Source organism: Primulina eburnea, chromosome 1, assembly GCF_022965805.1.
Source record: "Primulina eburnea isolate SZY01 chromosome 1, ASM2296580v1, whole genome shotgun sequence".
Classification (NCBI taxonomy): domain Eukaryota; kingdom Viridiplantae; phylum Streptophyta; class Magnoliopsida; order Lamiales; family Gesneriaceae; genus Primulina; species Primulina eburnea.
Window position 1 is genome coordinate 5,207,780 of NC_133101.1, and position 21,022 is coordinate 5,228,801.

Below are 21,022 nucleotides of genomic sequence, written 5' to 3' on the forward strand. Positions count from 1 at the left end.
TATGCATATGGATAACAAATTTTCGGTGAAGAATCGATGGAATATTCAAAAAGAAAAGTCAGAATATTTTCATATGAATAATTCATGAGGATCAAGGAACAATTGGCAAAATAGGATTTCAATTTTCTACGCAGAGTTGTAAGTTCTACGAGAATTTCAAAAATTGGCAAAAACTGAGCGTTGTTACGAGGGGCGTATGAAGCCATTTCCTGAAAAACAATGGAAGGCTTACAAAATGATAAGGTCATCAAACAGTAAATTTCATAGTCATCTCATTCGAGTTTTGATTCAAAAAGGGTTCAAAGATGGAAAATTCGAGAATTGACGTATGGTTTGAATATTATACATCGAGAACAGTCTAGAATAATTAATGGAATCGAATTCTTGAGTTTCCTATGGGTAGTCACAATTTTCAAATCTAAGATTGGGATGGATATGAATGACTAAGTTTTTGCCAAAATCTAACTTCGTCAAATTTTTTTCTATCGAAATCCCCAGCCGGATTATGAACCTGGCGGCTCTGATACCACTTAAATGTCACGCCCCGTGACCGGGGTTAGTCGACACCGGCGTTGTTCAACAATCACAAAATCGTCAAACAACAAGCCTCGTAGTTCAGTATAAACCAAAACCAGTCTATTTCATAATTAACTCAAAATAATTTTGTCTTACAGTGATAAATTCCAAAACGAAATAAAATGTACGGAAGCGTTATACAACTTGAATCGAACTTAGGAAGAACATAAGCGAGAAATCTTCATATCTCGAAACTTCATCACCAACTCCAAAACATGTCTTATTCATCCTCGTCTACTTGATCTTCATTCTTACCTGGGGAGAAATGTAAGGGGTGAGTGTTTGGGAAACACTCAGCAAGTGGGGGCCGATCGATTACCACAAATACATATAAATATAATTTAAAACCCATATTGCAACTGATTTTCAAAAACGTATCATATCAGATCAGAATCGGAATTGAAATGTGAAACAAAGATTATCAGACAATTCAGAACAGAGCGAATCAGAACAAACGAAAACACTGTTATTCATCTCGTTATCCATGGTCAAATTGTCCCCAATATGTTAGTCCTCTAAGGGGTGAGGCCAAAACACAGTTTTATACCCACTGATGGGGGCCGGAACACAGTTTTATACCCACTGATGAGGGCCATATAATTTACAATTGTCGTTCCATATCCCACTCGAATCATAACAGTGCACCACAGAATTAGATGTATCGAACAACACTTATCGGAATTTCTGAATGAACTCAGCAGAATCAAAGAACATCGGAAACAGAAGGAACATATCGTACATCGATCGATATTTTATGAAATATATAATAGCATTTTTCGAAAATGATTTGACACACAAACAAGCATGTCATGAAATACTTATACAAAGTTTAAATTACAAAGAAATACATAGCAAAAGCCCACTTACCTGATTCGTTTGGATTAAAACGCTAGAAAGACGTGCTAAAAGAACTTCGTTCGAACAAGGTTGCGGTAGAGCTTCGACTAGGTTGCTACAATTGCTAAATTTTGAATTCTTGAGTTATGGGGAGGGAGTTTGCTTCTTATATAGGCTTGAATAATCAACTATAAAGGTAAGCCTGTATCACTCCAAGAATGTCGCTGATTGCTTAATCAACGTGATGATTGCACTTTTCTCTCCCGAATGAACGTGGCCTCTTCTTGATTCAAGATACACACCCAAGATTCATGAGTGATTTTGGTTTTCCTTAAGTGCAAATGGAGAGTGATTTTGGCTGCATGAATCTCTTCCAAGATTGGTGCACTTACATATGGTGATAAATGGTCAATAATGAAGAGACAATGATTATTCAAATTTTCATTATTATGATTGTATGGAACTAAAAAATGTTATGCCAAAAATGAGTTGAAATTTCCTATGACTTATATAGATTTTCTCGTTGCAAGATTTCGGGTCTTCACACTTCTATCATTTTATGTTAATTTGATTCGCACGGACAATGTATTGTTGTAGGTATTGTGATGCTAGATTGAGGCGACATGAGACTTTGTTTGGAGCGTAAAATAAATATCCATTCAAGAAGATATGAATTTTAGAGCAGATTCTAAATAGATGAAACAGAAATATGTGTATCGCCAAAACTATATCCATATTTTTTTTCTATTATTGGCACAAGAAGTTCATTTTTGTTGTATTTTTTAGGATGGTGATGCAAGTAAGGATCCGGGTGACGACATTCTTTCCTTTGTTAGACCATCAGGTCACTACAGTTGGTGTGTATTCAGAAATTATTCTCTTAACTGGTTCGTTCTCTTCATTTTCTTGGTTATTTTTATGCTCTTGCTTAATGATCACCATGGTGATGAAGTTATCAAAGTGTTCTATTTTTTACTCAAGTTTGTGACCTGGTAATTTGATACAGTAGAAGATTGAAAATTTGATACAGTAATTATGAACATGATAAACAATATGCGAAAGCGAATCGAGTATTACCTCTGACTATTGAAAATTTTTAATTTCTCTGATTTTTCTTCCGGTTGAAGTCTTCTAAGCACTCCACCCTCTCGATAGATGGTGTATTTTTGTTTTCTGAGGTGTGTGCTTAGGGACCTCAATCACCGCTATTTATAGGCGTTTATCATACTATCGATGAGCATATCGGGAGTCGAGAGTAAAATGAAGAATCGTGTACGCATTCTAAATTTGAGACAGTTTTTCAAAAGTTGTAGGCAATGACCGTCACCATTTCCTATACGTCTGTTCTTCTTCTGATATGTGTCATTTTTCTTATATTCTCCCACTTGACACATATATCTCATTTACCATAGGAGAAAACAAAATACATGAATCATGGCGATATGTCATCTAAAATGATTATTATCTTCCACGTATTACAATGTATTATATATCTCAAATAACTTAATGAATAAACCCTATGTTTATTCGAGGTCCAATTTTATTGATATATCTCAAATCAATGAATGTCTGCACAATAAATATGAGAAAATATCATATCATAGTTTCATTATCTTTGTTCTTACAACAAAATATCATATCATCGTTTCATTATCTTTGTCCTTAGTCAAAGGATCTGCAATCATCAATTCAGTGTTAATGTGCTCGATAAGTAGCTTCTTATCTTTAACATGTTCTCGTATAACTAAATATTTAATGTCGATGTGCTTGCTTCGACTATCACTTTTGTTATTTTTACCATAAAAACAGTAGCTGAATTGTCACAATATATTCTTAATGACCTATATATAGAATCCATAATTCTAAGCCTCGAAATGATACTCTTCAATCATACACCATGTGAGGTTGCATCAAAACAAGCTACAAACTCAGCTTCCATATTAGAAGTAGCAGTCAATGTCTGCTTTGCACTTCTCCAAGATACAGCTCCACCAGCTAGCATAAAAATATATCTTGAAGTGGATTTTCGTGAATCAATGCAGCCAACGTAGTCTGAATCAGAGTAGCCAATTACTTCCAAATTCTTAGTTCGTCTGAACATAAGAATATAATCTTTGGTGCCTGGAAGGTACCTCATGACTTTCTTTGCAGCTTTCCAGTGATCTAAACCAGGATTACTTTGATATCTTCCCAACATCCAATCAACAAATGCAATGCCAGGTCTAGTGCAAACCTGAGCATACATTAAGCTTCCGACAGCAGAAGCATAAGGAACGTTTTTCATTTGTTCCCGCTCTAGATCATTCTTTGGACATTGGCTCAAATTGAATTTATCGCCTTTCACAACGGGAGCTATATTTGGTGAACAATCTTTCATCCGATATCTCTCTAAAACTTTGTTAATATATGTTTCTTGAGACAGATTTATATTTTTAATTCGGTCTCTATGTATCTTAAACCTATGTATCTTAATGTCAATGACATAAGATGCATCACACATATCCTTCGTATCAAAGTTTTTAGAGAGAAATTGTTTCACCTCATATAACAGACCCTTGTCATTGGTTGCAAGTAATACATCATCCACATATAGAATAAGGAAACAAATCTTGCTCTCACTGACCTTCTGGTATATACATTGATCCATGGGGTTCTCAACGAATCTGAATGAAGAGATAACATCATGAAATTTTAAATACCATTGACGGAAAGCTTGTTTCAATCCATATATAGATTTCTTAAGTTTACAAACCAATTGCTCACCATTACTAGAGAAAAATCCTTCAAATTGTTTCATATAAACCTCTTTCTCTAGTTCTCCATTGAGAAAAGCTGTTTTCACATCCATTTGTTGCAAATCTAAGTCAAAATGTGCAACCAATGCTAGAATGATACGAAGAGAATCTTTTAGATACAGGAGAAAAGGTCTCCTTATAATTGATTCCTTCCTGCTGAGTGAATCCTTTAGCAACGAGTCTTGCTTTATACCTTTCAATGTTGCTTAATGAGTCTTTCTTTGTTTTGAAGACCTATTTACATCCAATGACTTTTACACCATCAGACAACTGAACAAGATCCCAGACTCCATTAACTGCCATAGAATTCATCTCTTCTTTCATAGCATTAAACCATAATTTTGACTCATTACAACTCATGGCTTGTGAAAACGTTTCAGGATCATTTTCGGCTTCGATGTTAACGTCTGTTCTTGTAAATACACAACATAATCACTAGATATTGTTGATCTTATTCTTCTAGTAGATCTCCTAAGGTTATTTGATTGATCAACAATTTCTTGTTGTTCTTCATGAACAACTTGATCTACTGGATTTTCATCAGCGATTTGTGGAACTACGGTAACTGGTTGTCTAACACCCATTTGATCTTGAGGAGTGTGAATAACGACCAATCTATCATTTGAATAAGAGAGTTGTGCATTAATGTGATCATTCTAAAAAATTATGTCATGATCACTCCCACTAATCAAGTCATTTTCAAGAAATTTTGCATTTCTTGATTTCACAATTCTAGTGTTGTGAGATGAATAATAGAATCTGTAACCTTTGGATTTTTTGACATACCCAATGAAATATCCACGTATAGTTCTTGGGTTCAGTTTCTTTTCATGTGGGTTGTGAAACTCTTATTTTAGAAGGACAACCCCAAACATGTATATGTTGCAAACTCGGTTTCCAACCTTTAAATAATTCAAATGGTGTCTTTGGGACAGCCTTAGTTAGAACTCGGTTTAATATATACACAGCTGTCTTAAAAGCTTTAGTCCACAAGGATTCAGGAAGTTTGGAGCTGCTTAACATGCTCTGCACCATGTCCAATAATGTTCAATTTCTCCTTTCAGCTATGTCATTTTGGTCCGGAGAACCAGGCATAGTATATTGGGCAACAATCCCATGTCCCTAGAGAAACTTCGCAAACGAACCAGGTGCATGTCCATTTTCAGTGTATCTACCGTAATATTCTTCACCTCTATCAGTTCTCACGATCTTAATTTGTTTATCACATTGCTTCTCCACTTCAGCCTTAAAAATGTTAAAGGCTTCAAGTGCTTCGTTTTTATTATGAAGCATGTATATATACATGTATCGTGAATAATCATTAACGAAAGAGATGAAGTATTTCGGACTTTGCATGTCCATATCTGGACAACATATATCTGAATGTATGACTTCTAATATTTATGTACTCCTATTGGCACCTTTTTAGACTTATTGATATGCTTTCCCTTAATGCAGTCCACACAAGTCTCAAAATCAGTAAAATCTAAAGTACTGAGTACTCCATCATTTACTAATCTTTTAATTCTCTCTATGAAGATGTGTCCCAATCTCCGATGCCATAGTATAGAGGAATCTTCATTTATAACACATCTTTTAATACCTCCATGAACATGCATAGTGATATTATTATTTTGTAAAGAAATAGAGAAAAGACAATCAACCATTGTACCATTTCCAATAAGATTTGATTTATAAAACAAATTATTGATTTATCCAAAAACTGAAATGAATATCCAATGGGTACAAGTTTTGAAACTGAAATTAAATTCCTAGAAAAACTAGGAACATAAAATGTAACGATCATGGGCCATTAGGCTGAACCAACAAAGGCATCGGCCCATACCCACGCACCACTACTGGTCATGGGTCGTTAGGATGGTCCAGCATGGACCTCGGCCCATGCCCATGCACCGCCACTCATAGAATATCCCACTCCTGGAAAGTGGTTTCTTTCGCCTTCCCCAACACTCGAACCCAAGACCTCCAGGCTTAAGTACCTAGATTCCTAAGTGTTGGTACCAATTGAGCTAGCGCCTTTTTTTTGTAACGATCATGGGCCATTAGGCTGAACCAACAAAGGTCTCGGCCCATACCTGATGAAACTTAAAATTAATAATTTATTATATGTTAAAACCTGTATTTTAAAATTTTAAGTTTCATTAAAATTATAAATTATGTTATTTTAGTATTGTTTGTTTATATTTAAATGTCTTACTAAATTTGTTTTATTTTCAGGTTTTTTACGTGTTGGTAAAATAATGATAACTCAAGCCTTGACAATATTTATAATTTGTAAACTTCAGTCTTGCATTTGGTAATCTATAAATTAATAAATTTAAACTCAAAATAACCTCTCTGTGGATCGATCTCGTACTTACGAAATATATTACTTGCAGACAACCTACACTTGGGTGAATTATTATTTAAGTAGTAACAAGTTTTTGGCGCCGTTGCCGGGGAGGTATAAATTAAGTTTATATTTGTTATTTATGTTTTATTTATAAGTATTGTGTGTTTTTACTTGTATGAGTGTTTGGAGTCGAAAAAAAAGTGGTAGACTTATTCGAGTATCTGAAAATAATTTAAACATGGATGATAATTCAAATAATCAAGATAATGATAATAATAATAATAATAATAATCAAGAACATGATCAATTAAGAACACTTAGGCACCATATGAACCCTATTAGAACTAGTGCCCCATCTTGTTTAGTTTTTCCTCCTGACGCATCAAATTTCAACTTTAAACCTCAAATTATTCAACTTTTATCAAATTTTCATGGCTTAGATTCTGAAAATCCATATTTGCATCTAAGAGAATTTGAGGAAGTTTGTAACACTTATAATGATCAAAATTGTAGCATGGATATAGTTCGATTAAAGCTTTTCCCTTTTTCTTTAAAAGATAAAGCTAAAACATGGCTACAAAATTTAAGATCAAGTTCAATAAGATCATGGGAAGAAATGCAACAACAATTTCTCAAAAAGTTTTTCCCTTCCCATAGAACAAACTCTTTTAAAAGACAAATTACAACTTTTTCTCAAAAACAAGGAGAAACATTTTATCAATGTTGGGATAGATATAAAGAATTACTTAATACATGCCCACATCATGGTTTTGAAACATGGAGAATAGTTTCTCACTTTTATGAAGGTCTTATACCTAAAGATAGGCAAATGATAGAATTCATGTGTAATGGAACTTTTGAAGATAAAAACCCAAATGAAGCTTTGGAATATTTGGATTCATTAGCAGAAAATGCTCAAAATTGGGATAATATAGGTACAATAGAACCACCAACAACTAAAAACAATAATTCAACAAATGGGGGTGGTATCTATAATCTCAAAGATGATGTAGATATTCAAGCTAAACTTGCATCTTTAGCAAGAAAAATTGAGTCATTAGAAATGAAAAAGAGTGGTCAATTAAAAAGTATTCAAGAAATTGTTTGTCATATATGTGATACACATGATCATGCTACAAAAGATTGTCCAACATTACCTTCATTTAAAGAATGTCTCCATGAACAAGCAAATTATGTTAACAATTATAAAAAACCAATACTAGATCCTTTTTCACAATCATATAATCCGGGATGGAAAAATCATCCTAATTTTAGTTGGAGGAATGATAATAATGCACAACCGTCACAACAATATTTTCAAAATAACCAAAATCATCAAGGTTATATTCCCTATGTTACACCTCCAAGAAAAAACTTTGAAGATGTAATTCATGCATTTATCCAAAAGCAAGAGTCTATCAATATTCAAAACAGTCAATCTATGAATGATTTGAAAGAAACTCTTGCGAAATTTGCATCTGCACTTAATATTCATGAAAAAGGAAAATTTCCATCTCAACCTCAACCTAATCCTAAAAATCAAAATCAAGAATTAAAAAATGAAAAAATTGATCAAATAAAATCTGTTATTAGCCTTAGAAGTGGTAAAATAGTTAATGATCCATATATTAATGAAAACAATGATCATTTAAAATCAAAGAGTAAGGATGATAATCTTGATACTTTTGAGAATGATGATACCTTAAATTCTAAGAATAATTTGGTGAATGATAAATCATCTAAAATAGTAAATGACTCAAATAAACCTCCACCATTTCCTCATGCATTAACAAATTATAAAAAACAAAAAAGTGATTCTGATATCTATGAAGTTTTTAAACAAGTAAAGATAAATATTCCATTATTAGATGCTATTAAACAAGTACCTTCCTATGCAAAATTTTTAAAAGACTTATGTACTGTGAAGAGAAAATTGCATGTGAAGAAGAAAGCATTCTTGGCTGAACAAGTAAGTTCTATTCTTCAAAACAATTCTAGTTTAAAATATAAAGATCCTGGTTGTCCAACAATTTCATGTATTATTGGAGAAAATAAAATTAAAAAAGATTTGTTGGATTTGGGAGCAAGTGTGAATTTACTTCCTTATTCAGTTTATGAAAAACTTAATTTAGGGGAATTAAAACCCACTTCTGTTACTCTTTTACTGGCGGATAGGTCAATCAAAATACCTAGAGGTATTGTAGAAGATGTGTTGGTTCAAGTTGATAAATTCATATATCCAGTAGATTTTATTGTTTTGGATACACAACCAATAGAAGTACATAATGAAATTCCAGTAATATTGGGACGACCATTTCTAGCAACTTCAAATGCTTTAATTAATTGTCGAAATGGAATAATGAAATTGTCTTTTGGAAATATGACTCTAGAACTTAATGTGTTTAATTTATGTAAACAACCAAGTATTAATGAAAATGAAAATGAAGATGATAATGAAATTCAAACAATTGTGGAAGAAAATATACAAGAAGAAAACTTAAATCAACAATGTGAAGTTTTTTCAGTAGAAAGTTTGGAGTCTGAAAATAATTTTAAAGAAGATGATAATATAAAACTTGAATTAAAAGCTTTACCATTAGAATTGAAATATGTATTTCTTGGTCAAAATAAAACATTTCCTGTTGTAATTTCTTCCACTCTTCTACCAAATCAAGAAGAAGATTTAATTCAATTACTTAAAAAATATAAAAATACAATTGGATGGACTTTGAAAGATATAAAAGGTATGAATCCTTTAATTTGTACACATAAAATTCACTTGGAAGAAAATGCTAAAACGTATCAACAACCGCAAAGAAGGTTAAATCCACATATGAAAGAAGTTGTTAAGAATGAAGTATTAAAACTATTAGACGCTGGAATTATCTATCCAATCTCAGATAGTAAATGGGTAAGTCCAACACAAGTAGTACCTAAAAAGTCAGGCATCACTGTTATAAAAAATGAAAAAGGAGAGTTATTACAAACTAGGATTCCATCTAGTTGGCGTATGTGTATTGATTATAGAAAATTAAATGATGCAACTAGAAAAGATCATTTCCCACTACCATTTTTAGATCAAATTTTAGAAAAAGTAGCAGGAAATTCTTATTACTGTTTTCTTGATGGGTATTCGGGGTATTATCAAATACCTATATCATTAGAAGATCAAGAAAAAACTACTTTTACTTGTCCTTTCGGAACTTTTGCATTTAAAAGAATGCCATTTGGTTTATGCAATGCTCCGGCTACTTTTCAAAGATGCATGTTAAGTATTTTCAGTGATATGATTGAAGAATATGTAGAAGTTTTTATGGATGATATAACTGTTTTTGGAAACTCATTTGAAAATTGTCTTAAAAATCTAGAAAAAGTATTAAAAAGATGTGAAGAAAAAAATCTTGTTTTAAATTGGGAAAAATGTCATTATATGGTTAAATCTGGGATTGTCTTAGGACATGTGATATCTGAAAAAGGAATTGAAGTTGATAAAGCCAAAGTTGATGTTATTTCTAATTTAACATCACCAAAAACGGTCAAAGAAGTTCGATCATTCTTGGGTCATGCAGGATTTTATAGAAGGTTTATAAAAAATTTCAGCATAATATCTAAACCAATTTCAAATCTTTTAACAAAAGATACACAATTCGAATGGACTCAAAAATGTGAAAATTCTTTTAAAAAAATAATTAATCTTTTAATTACATCACCTATTTTACAACCTCCAGATTGGTCTTTACCATTTGAATTAATGTGTGATGCAAGTGATTATGCTATAGGAGCTGTGTTAGGACAAAGAAAAGAAGGAAAACCTTATGCAATCTATTATGCTAGTAGAACCTTAAATAGTGCCCAAATAAATTATTCAACTACTGAAAAAGAATTACTTTCAGTAGTATTTGCATTAGATAAGTTTCGATCTTATTTAATTGGTTCTACTACTATTGTTTACACCGATCATTCTGCCATAAAATATTTATCAAATAAACAAGATGCTAAGCCAAGATTAATACGGTGGATTTTATTGTTACAAGAATTTGATATTATAATTAAAGATAAAAAAGGAAAAGAAAATGTTGTAGCCGATCATTTATCTAGAATAATGACTGAATCATCTCATAATGAAATACCAATAAATGAAAATTTTCCAGATGATCAGTTGTTTTATGCTACTATTATGCCATGGTTTGCTAATATTGTAAATTTTCTTGTGACAAATAAAATGCCTTCTCATTGGAATTCACAGGATAAGAATAAATTCTTGATAGAAGTTAAAAAATTTTATTGGGATGATCCTTACTTATTTAAGTATTGTCCTGACCAAATTTTTCGACGATGCATACCCGACAATGAAATAAGTAATGTTATTAAATTTTGTCATTCTGAAGCATGTGGAGGTCATTTTTCATCCAATAAAACAGCTACAAAAATCTTACAATGTGGATTTTATTGGCCGTCTTTATTCAAAGATACGCATTTATTTTGCAAATCTTGTGAAAATTGTCAGAAGATGGGATCAATTTCAAAACGAAACATGATGCCTTTAAATCCAATCATAATTATTGAAATATTTGATAGTTGGGGGATAGATTTTATGGGTCCATTTCCATTATCTTTTGGATATAAGTACATTTTAGTCGCTGTTGATTATGTTTCAAAATGGATTGAAGCGATTGCATGTAGAACTAATGATCATAAAGTTGTTATAAAATTTTTAAAAGAAAATATTTTTAGTCGATTTGGAATACCTAGAGCAATAATTAGTGATGGGGGAAGTCATTTTATAAATAAATCATTTTCTTCTTTGTTAAGAAAATATGGCATTACACATAAAGTTTCTACCCCATATCATCCTCAAAGTAATGGTCAAGTTGAACTAGCAAATAGAGAAATAAAACAAATTTTAGAAAAAACAGTTAATCCAAATCGAAAAGATTGGTCTTTAAGATTAACTGATGCATTATGGGCATATAGAACTGCATTTAAAACATCATTAGGGATGTCACCATATAGGTTAGTTTTTGGTAAGCATTGTCATTTACCGGTTGAACTAGAACATAAAGCTTATTGGGCAATTAAAGCATTTAATACTAATTTAGATGATGCGTCTAAATTAAGAAAATTGCAAATAAATGAACTTGAAGAATTAAGAAATGATGCATATGAAAATTCAAAGATTTATAAAGATAAAACTAAAGCCTTTCATGATAAAAATATTATGAGAAAGTCATTTGAAATTGGACAAAAAGTTTTGCTTTATAATTCTCGTTTGCATTTATTTCCAGGTAAACTAAGATCGAGGTGGTCAGGACCATTTATAGTCAAATTTGTTTATCCTCATGGTGCTGTTGATATTGAAAATCCTAAAAATAATGACGTGTTTAAAGTTAATGGGCAAAGACTTAAGCCTTTTATAGAAAATGAAATTCTTAATGATGAGTTTATGCCTTTATATGATCCACAATAGCTGTTTGATATTTTCATTTTGTTTTGCAGATTCTAGTTCATTTCCCGGTTAAGTGGCGGATAACGGTACTCCGTGACTGTTTAAGTCGGTTTCTTCAGTTTTCCCAAAATAATTGAAATATATATAATAATAATAATATGGATGTGTGTATTATGAATCTTCGTAAATATTTTGATTGTTTACCTGATAATGCGTTGAAAAAAATTTATAAAGCTAGATGTGAGCGGCTAAGGTTGATGATGTTATATGGCATACCGGATGATATCCGTTTGATAATTGAAGCAAAAGTCCGATTGGTTGGGGAAGCAAGTGAATTAATAATAAGACATATGCCAGGATTTGGTAAAAGCACATATGCCAAAAAGCGAAGAGCTAAACGTATAGGTGGATGTCATAAATGTGCAAGGTGGACTTGTAAAGGAAATTGCAAAAATGTTGGAATGACATCAATGAATAGAGAAGATAAAATTTTATTCATTAAGAATGGTCTGAGTAAAGAGCCTTTGGATAATTTTCTAGAGGTTCTTGATACGCATTCTAGTGGGTACGTGCAAAATTAACTTCTTAAACTATGGTGGCAATTTCAACAGGAGGAATATCAATATGGACGGTGGAATCAGCCTTACAAAGATCCTACTGTAGTAACGCATATCTATTTAGATAAGTAAAAATATACACAATTTCGTCTTGGGAATCTGACGTTAAAAGACCCTGTTTGCCAATTTATAAGAAAATTGGATGGGAAGCATATCCTCGACTCATAGAAGGCGTTGAAGCCGTTACTGAACGTAAAATCAGAGGAAGATGTGAGCCACAATCACAACTACGCTGTATATATTTGTTTTAATTTTGTCATTTTTATTTTCTTTTAATAATAATAATTTCCTGTTCAAATATTGACTTTTGGCATGTTACGTTTATAAATTCATATGCTGTGATCTAACAATTACAGAAAACATATTTCTCAACATGTCAACGTCCACGGTAAGTAAAATCAAAAATATTTGTGTATTTTGTGGATCTAGTGCAGGAAAAGATTCAATTTATGAAGATGTAGCAGAAAAGCTTGGAATAACACTTGCTAAAAGAAAGATTCATTTGGTATATGGTGGTGGTGAAGTTGGCCTCATGGGAAAAGTTGCAAAAGCTGCGCATGCAGGTGGAAGTGAAGTCTTAGGCATTATTCCGATTACTTTAGCCAATCTTACAGGACCAACAATAGGAGAAGAAATGCAAGTGGACAACATGTATGAACGAATTACTCAAATGATTGAACATTCAGATGCTTTCATTGCTCTGCCAGGAGGTTTCGGTACTTTGGAAGAAATATTTCATACTGTTTGTTGGGCACAATTAAATATCCACAATAAGCCAATTGGTTTGTTAAATGTTAACAATTATTATGATAAACTGTTATCGTTTCTTGATGATGTTGTGGAACAGGGATTTATTTCATTAGCTTCGCGAAGGATGTTAGTTTCTGCTACAAGTGAAGGTGAACTTATTGATTTACTGCAAGGATTTAGTCATGAACCAGATCCATTCTTATCTCAACTTAATTGGCCAACATCCAAGAGTAAGAAAAGAAAATTCATGTGATGCTAAACTTGCGATTCAACGGTATGTTTTTAATGTTTTTTTTTTAAGGTATGAATAATTTCTTCTTCTTCTTCTTCTTCTCTTCTTAGTTTTTTTTATTATATAAAAAATAAAAATATGTAGTAATAATAATAATACTTTTTAGTTCAATGTCGAGTAAGGTGTCAGTAAAATGCACCTGAGACACATTAGTTAATAATTATCGGAAAATCGTAATACACTAGATTTTAATATTCATTATATTCAAATTACAGACTACAAGAAAAATTAGTTTTCATATGTACCAATTTATATACATATATATTTTGATCAATTAATATAAAATATATAATAGATGTGTTTATTTATTTACATATATGTATATAATTGTGTGTGTTTTCAAATAAAATAATTTCTAAAATTTTTATGAGAATATAGTTAAAAGATATGGTTTGTATGGTTGTTAACATGTATAATTGAAAGAATTCTTTTGTAAAAGTATAATATATACTCACACATCTTTTGTGAGTGAGTGGTGAGAAATGAGAAAACAATTAATAAACTTTTATTGATTATTAAAAAATGGTTTATTACAAGAATATAAATCCCCTAAAAAAAAAATATTTATTGAAAAAAAAAAGAGAAGTAAATAAATAACGGACTGCAAAATACTTTATTCATTGTAAATTTTTTTTAGATTTGATTGATGTACTATCAATATGTTCTAAAAACATCAATCAATGTTCTCAAAAAAAAAAAAAAAAAAAAAAAAAAAAAAAAAAGAAGAAGATTTGTTTGTGCTAGATAAGTTCCAAAGGAAATCGGATGTATCCGTTATATAAATGTTTATATATATACATATATATATATATTTATGGTAGAATGTTTGGATAGAAAATTTTATGTTATTGTAAAATTTTGCAGTCACGTTATTTAAAAAAAAAAAAAAACAATAAAAAAAAAGAAAAAAAGAAAAAAGAAAAAAGAAAAAACAGGGGATTTTATTCTTTGTAAATTTTCCTATTTTGTTTTCAATATTAGTTTAATTAATTGTCTGCTTTAATACTTGGCCTTTTTCGATGAGAGTTAATATTCATTCCAACTCCATGAGTGAAAACTAGCTATTCCGTAAACATTTTGACCTGAAAGATTATATGGAGTTGAGGCTTTTACAATAATATTCTTGATATTATACATGTTATGGTGGGTGGTGTGAATTATCTTTTTGACTATATTATTATAAATTTTTTTAGAAATTTAAAAATTATATATATATTGTTACTTTATATATTATGTGAAAATAAGAATAAAAACACATCTAATTATATATTATTATATTAAACGAATATATATATATATATATAAATCGGTATATGATTTTGTTTTTAATGAATATGTTTGTATTTGAATATATAAAAGGAATAAAGAATCTAGGTTGTGACTTTCCGATAAATTTTATTACTAAGGGACTAGTAATAAGATAGTGTGGGGGTGTGATGAAACTTAAAATTAATAATTTATTATATGTTAAAACCTGTATTTTAAAATTTTAAGTTTCATTAAAATTATAAATTATGTTATTTTAGTATTGTTTGTTTATATTTAAATGTCTTACTAAATTTGTTTTATTTTCAGGTTTTTTACGTGTTGGTAAAATAATGATAACTCAAGCCTTGACAATATTTATAATTTGTAAACTTCAGTCTTGCATTTGGTAATCTATAAATTAATAAATTTAAACTCAAAATAACCTCTCTGTGGATCGATCTCGTACTTACGAAATATATTACTTGCAGACAACCTACACTTGGGTGAATTATTATTTAAGTAGTAACAAGTTTTTATTGAAATAGTTATGAATTTTTTACTAAATGATGGTCATAATAAAAGTAAATGTGTCCTCCTTTTGATCTTTGCACAATTTGATCATCTTAATGAGCTTTTTAGGCAATCATGTCTTCTGCAAAGTTGTAAATAACTTCTCAAGGATTCCAACCATGTTTGAGTCACCTCCATTTGAATTTTCTAGCTTGAGTTATCATTCTATCTCATTGTAAAATATAGTGTGAGTGTGTATCAAAGTTCTAAGTTTAAATATATTTTCTTTCATTTTCTCAACTTTGAGTGATATTTTAGTGTTGATCAAAAGTAAGTTCATGGCAAGCTAAATCTATTATGTCAAGGTGAAGAGGATGCATTCTTGGTGAAGTAAGATTGTTTATATTTTGTATATTATTTCTTTATCTCTTTTCATTTAGCTAACTTATTTTTATTGTAGGTATAAAAATGAATTATTTGTTGTTATCAATTTACATCAAATGCTTGATACCATTAAAGTGGTTATCTTGATTTGTTGTTTAATTTTGATACAATAAATATTTCATCACTTATTATTATATATATATATAGATATATATATATATATATGTATATTTATATAATAATATCATAATATTTCATTTAGGCGATAGCGTGGCTCTGCCGGTTGTTCTAAATGAAATATTATGACTTAATATTAACATCTAACAATCTAACATTTACTTTTTCGCAACTAACTTTTATTTTTCGCATCTAACATTTACTTTCTTGCAACTAACTTTTACTTTTCCGCAACTAACATTTACTTTATTGCAACTAACTTTTACTTTACCGCAACTAACTTATTAAATCAATATATTTCATTTAGGCAATAGCGTGGCTCTGCCGGTTGTTCTAAATGAAATATAATGATTTAATTTAACATTTAATTTATGCAATTATTTATTTATATAGTTATAATTATAATCATAGGTACCATATATAAAATATCGGTTAATTCGGTATTTTCTATAGTGGGAACTATATTAGATTATGTGTGTGTTTAATTTTCTTGGAACCATTATTTATGGTAGTTTCTTTTGTTTCACTTTTAGTTAAACAATATTACATAAACCAAGAATAAATCCTCAAGCCTTGACAATATTTATAATTTGTAAACTTCAGTCTTGCATTTGGTAATCTATAAATTAATAAATTTAAACTCAAAATAACCTCTCTGTGGATCGATCTCGTACTTACGAAATATATTACTTGCAGACAACCTACACTTGGGTGAATTATTATTTAAGTAGTAACAATACCCACGCACCACTACTGGTAATGGGTCGTTAGGATGGTCCAGCATGGGCCTCGGCCCATGACCATGCACCGCCACTCATAGAATATCCCACTCCTGGAAAGTGGTTTCTTTCGCTTTCCCCAACACTCGAACCCAGGACCTCCAGGCTTAAGTACCTTGAGTCCTAAGTGTTGGTACCAGTTGAGCTTGTAACGATCATGGGCCATTAGGCTGAACCAACAAAGGCCTCGGCCCATACTCACGCACTACTACTGCTCATGGGTCGTTAGGATGGTCCAGGCCCATGCCCATGCACCGGCACTCATATAATATCCCACTCCTGGAAAGTGGTTTCTTTCGCCTTCCCCAACACTCGAACCCAGGACCTCCAGGCTTAAGTACCTAGATTCCTAAGTGTTGGTACCAGTTGAGGTACCTGGAGGTCCTGGGTTCGAGTGTTGGAGAAGGCGAAAGAAACCACTTTCCAGGAGTGGGATATTCTATGAGTGCCGGTGCATGGGCATGGGCCAAGGCCCATGCTGGACTATCCTAACGACCCATGACCAGTAGTGGTGCGTGTGTATGGGCCGAGGCCTTTGTTAGTTCAGCCTAATGGCCCATGATCATTACATAAAATGTCTTTTCCAATTTTAAAATAAAACAACTATCGAATATAAGGCATCAAGTCTCAATAGCCTCCACATGCGAAGACATCTTGTTTTCTGAATAGATGTTCCGCTCATTTCCTTGAGGTTTCCTTAGGTTTTTGCATACCCTGCAAGGTATTTGTAACATGGATTGTAGAACCAGAATCAATCCACCATGTGTTATAAATCATATCAACCATATTAGATTCATAACAGACAAATGAAATAGGAATACCTTTCTTTCAAGCTAATTTTTAAATTTATTGCAATCCTTCTTCATTTGTCCCGTCTTTTTAAAGAAGAAACACTTGGGTTCTTTCTTAATGTCAGGTTGGGGTAGAATTATTCATTTCCCTTTTTCCTTGACTTTTGCTTGCTTCTTATACTTCCCTTGTGTAGTCATAAATATATTATCACTTGTTTCAATCAACAACCTTCCTTCCTCTTGAACACACATGGTCATTAATTCATTGATTGACCATTTATCCTTATGTGTGTGGTAGGAAATTTTGAAGGGTCCATATTGTTGTGGAATAGTACATAAAATGTAGTGCACAAAAAATTTTTTCAAACATTTTCACTTCAAGTGTCTTTAGTCGAGCCGTTATGTCCCGCATTTTCATTATGTGCTCTCGTACACTTCTCAAACTGGTGAGGCTTAATGAAGAGAATTTCATAATTAGGGTGCTTGAAAGTGCCTTATCTGAAGACTGAAACTGTTCATCAATAGTCTTCAGTAATTCTTTGACACTATTATGCTGGTCGACAGAACCACGCATGCCAGCAGATATTTTGGTCTTTATGAACATTACGCATAGTCGATTAGATCGCTCCTATTTTTCATAAAGATCAACATCCGGAATGCTATTTTCTGTACTAGCATATGGTTCGTCTTTCTGTACAGCATAATCAATATCCATCCACCCCAATTGAAGAAGAATTCTTTCTTTTCATATTTTATAGTTATCGCTCTTTAGTTCGGGAATGTCACATTTCATATCAGAAAAACTCGCAGGTTGCATAACTGCACAAAATATCATATGCTTAAAATTTTGAGATAATATCATGTTTTACCAATGTAATTCACGTTTTTAAAAAAAAATCTAATGACATAAAATTTGCATGTGGGCTAAAATTTAAATTCAATAAGATTTATCTTTAACTTTATGATAAAACTATCAAAATGTATTTTCATTAACTCATGTGGGTAAATTGAGAAAAATATAATTTGATATTTTAACCTAATTAGTTATATAAATATAATAAAAATATTTGTGGGGTAAAATTTATTATGTTTATATATTTAATTACAAGTGATGTCCATTATATGATCCAAATCCACTTAATGCATAGTTTTCCATAATTAAGGATTTTGTGGTTATTCCTCAATTATTTAAAATTATACGGTTGATTGGACAAAATTTTGGCTTTACTTTAATACTTTATATAATAATTATTTAGTAACATAATCAACATTTTCCAAGAGTGCTCTCTTGAAAGATAGGTAGTGCTAAGGTCTTTTAAATACCTAACTCCTAGTCAGAGAAACATTCCTCACGGAGATCAGTGGCAAGTCAAGGTAATTTAAACCGGTCTATGAAGAGCTCTCCCATATCATGTTTTCTCATTCCATCTTATAATTATTATTCACTTTAATTATCCACATTTATGTAAATCTTTATAAGCCAAAATTTTTCATTAAATAACTTTATATTCACATTTTTCACTTAATATGAACAAATAAGTTCTCCATCAGTTTCTCTCTTCAATCAGAGTTGTGATAAAATGGGGATCACATTTACATAAAATTGTGGACTTCTCATTATTTTTTCTCTTTTATCAGAGTAGTGATAAAGTGATGATTATTTGTTCATTTGTGAATATCTGAAATATTTTTTTTATAATATTATATTCATATTTTACTTGATATGTTCATTTAAAATTATAAACAACTCAATATAATTTAATATAAACATAATGTGAATATTAATTTATCAAAATATTTTTCAATACAATTTGCATTTAAAAAAACTTAAAAATAAATGTAAATATAATATTAAATTTGCATCTATAGATCAAACACTTATCCATAATATTTGACATTAATCTAACATGCAAAAATAATTTCTAAATATGTATTAGAAATTACGTCGAACTTGAAATTATTTTAATGTGTACAAATTATTTAACCAAATACTATATGTATACCGAATTATACATATAACTTAATAACATATTAATCATTATTTATTTATTTATTATTATTATTATTATTTTAAAAATAATAATAAGCAAAAAACCGACATTGTTCAATTGTGAAATAACTGTGTGGGTCCCACATTAATTAATTGTGGCGTGTGGGTCACACATTATGAAACGTCTACCATTTAAAGTGCGGATTTATTTATTTTTTTTAGAAGCTCGCAATTACAAAATAACATTTAAAATAATCGTATTTATTTTCCAACAAGAATGACGCAGTTTAAAATAACTAACGTCATCTAAAATCAACGAAAACGTAAACGTGTGAAAATCGTAATATCATTAACATATAAAAATGTGCAACTCCTCTCAAAATACGTTAATCAATATGCGGAAAAATAATGGTCCTCGGGTCGTGTCATCGCACATTCCGCCTGCCTACTCAGTCTTCGGCACCTTCGGTCCCCTGATCAAAATGCTCACCTGCATCACACACGCCTAGTGAGTCTAAAGACTCAACACACCTGTATCAGTAATAACAAGTACATATACGTAGCACACAGCAGTGAAAAATAGCATAATCAAACATACATTTCATGAGCTTAAAAATTATGAACATAAGCATGTCGTGTAAAATGGTAACATGTCAAAACATGTCTCATCATGTTATCATATCGTATGCGTAACTGTGACCTGTCAAAACATGGTAATAGCATGTATTATCGTATCAGCATATACATGTTAAAATCTTAATTTGAATTCCGTTCATTAGCTGTGACATTCGTATCATCATGTCATCATGTCAGTCGATGGATCCATCTACGTGTAACCGCGGTACCCGGCGGCGGGGAACATCAGTGACACTCTCACCCGTCAACTGAGCCCGAGCCTATCATGTCATCATATCATGTCAATGGAAATACGATCGTCGGGCTCCCTCTGGGCCTTCTCCAGTAAACGGGCTACCTCTGGGGCCTTTTCTCTCACGATATCTCCAATCATATCATCGTGTTAGTCACAACTAAATCACTTCCTTCAAAACGTGTCATCATATTCATCACTTAATAAAAGCATGCATATACATAATTTTTCCTTTAAACCAAGCATGCAACGTATTTATCATAATTACGTAAAAATCGTAAACATGATGCATAAACATTTAAAATATCATAATTTTTGTGGTCAGGGCGCTGCCAGGACCAGCATTTCACCCCATGTGCAAAATGACCATTTTGCCCCTGAAACCCAAAAATTACCATTTTGCCCTAGAGGTTTGGAGAGCAAAACCGATGTGAAGGATTCAAGATAAGTTTTCTTTGCAAGGACAAGTGTAGAACCGAGACACCCATCTCTATTTAATGAAGGGAAAAAGAAACAATGATAGTTGGCTTGAAAAAGAAGTGTGCCGGTTGTTGAATTGTAAATTAAAAGATGTAGGGTTATTTAATTATTAATGTATCATTAACAATT

At 31.3% G+C, this 21,022-nt stretch overlaps 1 protein-coding gene and 1 non-coding gene across 2 annotated transcripts; one reads left to right on the top strand and one right to left on the bottom strand.

Annotated features, from left to right (window-relative positions):
* Window positions 1-7,221: 7,221 nt before the first annotated feature.
* Window positions 7,222-7,332, bottom strand: LOC140815213 (small nucleolar RNA R71). Its single transcript, XR_012114299.1, has one exon. It is a non-coding gene; the product is annotated as a small nucleolar RNA R71 (small nucleolar RNA).
* A 5,315-nt stretch (window positions 7,333-12,647) lies between these two features.
* Window positions 12,648-13,645, top strand: LOC140823706 (cytokinin riboside 5'-monophosphate phosphoribohydrolase LOG3-like). The gene has a single exon (XM_073185175.1). It carries the CDS (start codon window positions 12,998-13,000, stop codon window positions 13,625-13,627), a length of 630 nt encoding a protein of 209 aa, XP_073041276.1. The 5' UTR covers window positions 12,648-12,997; the 3' UTR covers window positions 13,628-13,645.
* Window positions 13,646-21,022: the final 7,377 nt, after the last annotated feature.

What these genes read in the sequence shown, in the direction of transcription:
- LOC140823706 (XM_073185175.1), top strand. Translation starts at nt 12,998, where the DNA reads ATGTCAACGTCCACGGTAAGTAAAATCAAAAATATTTGTGTATTTTGT.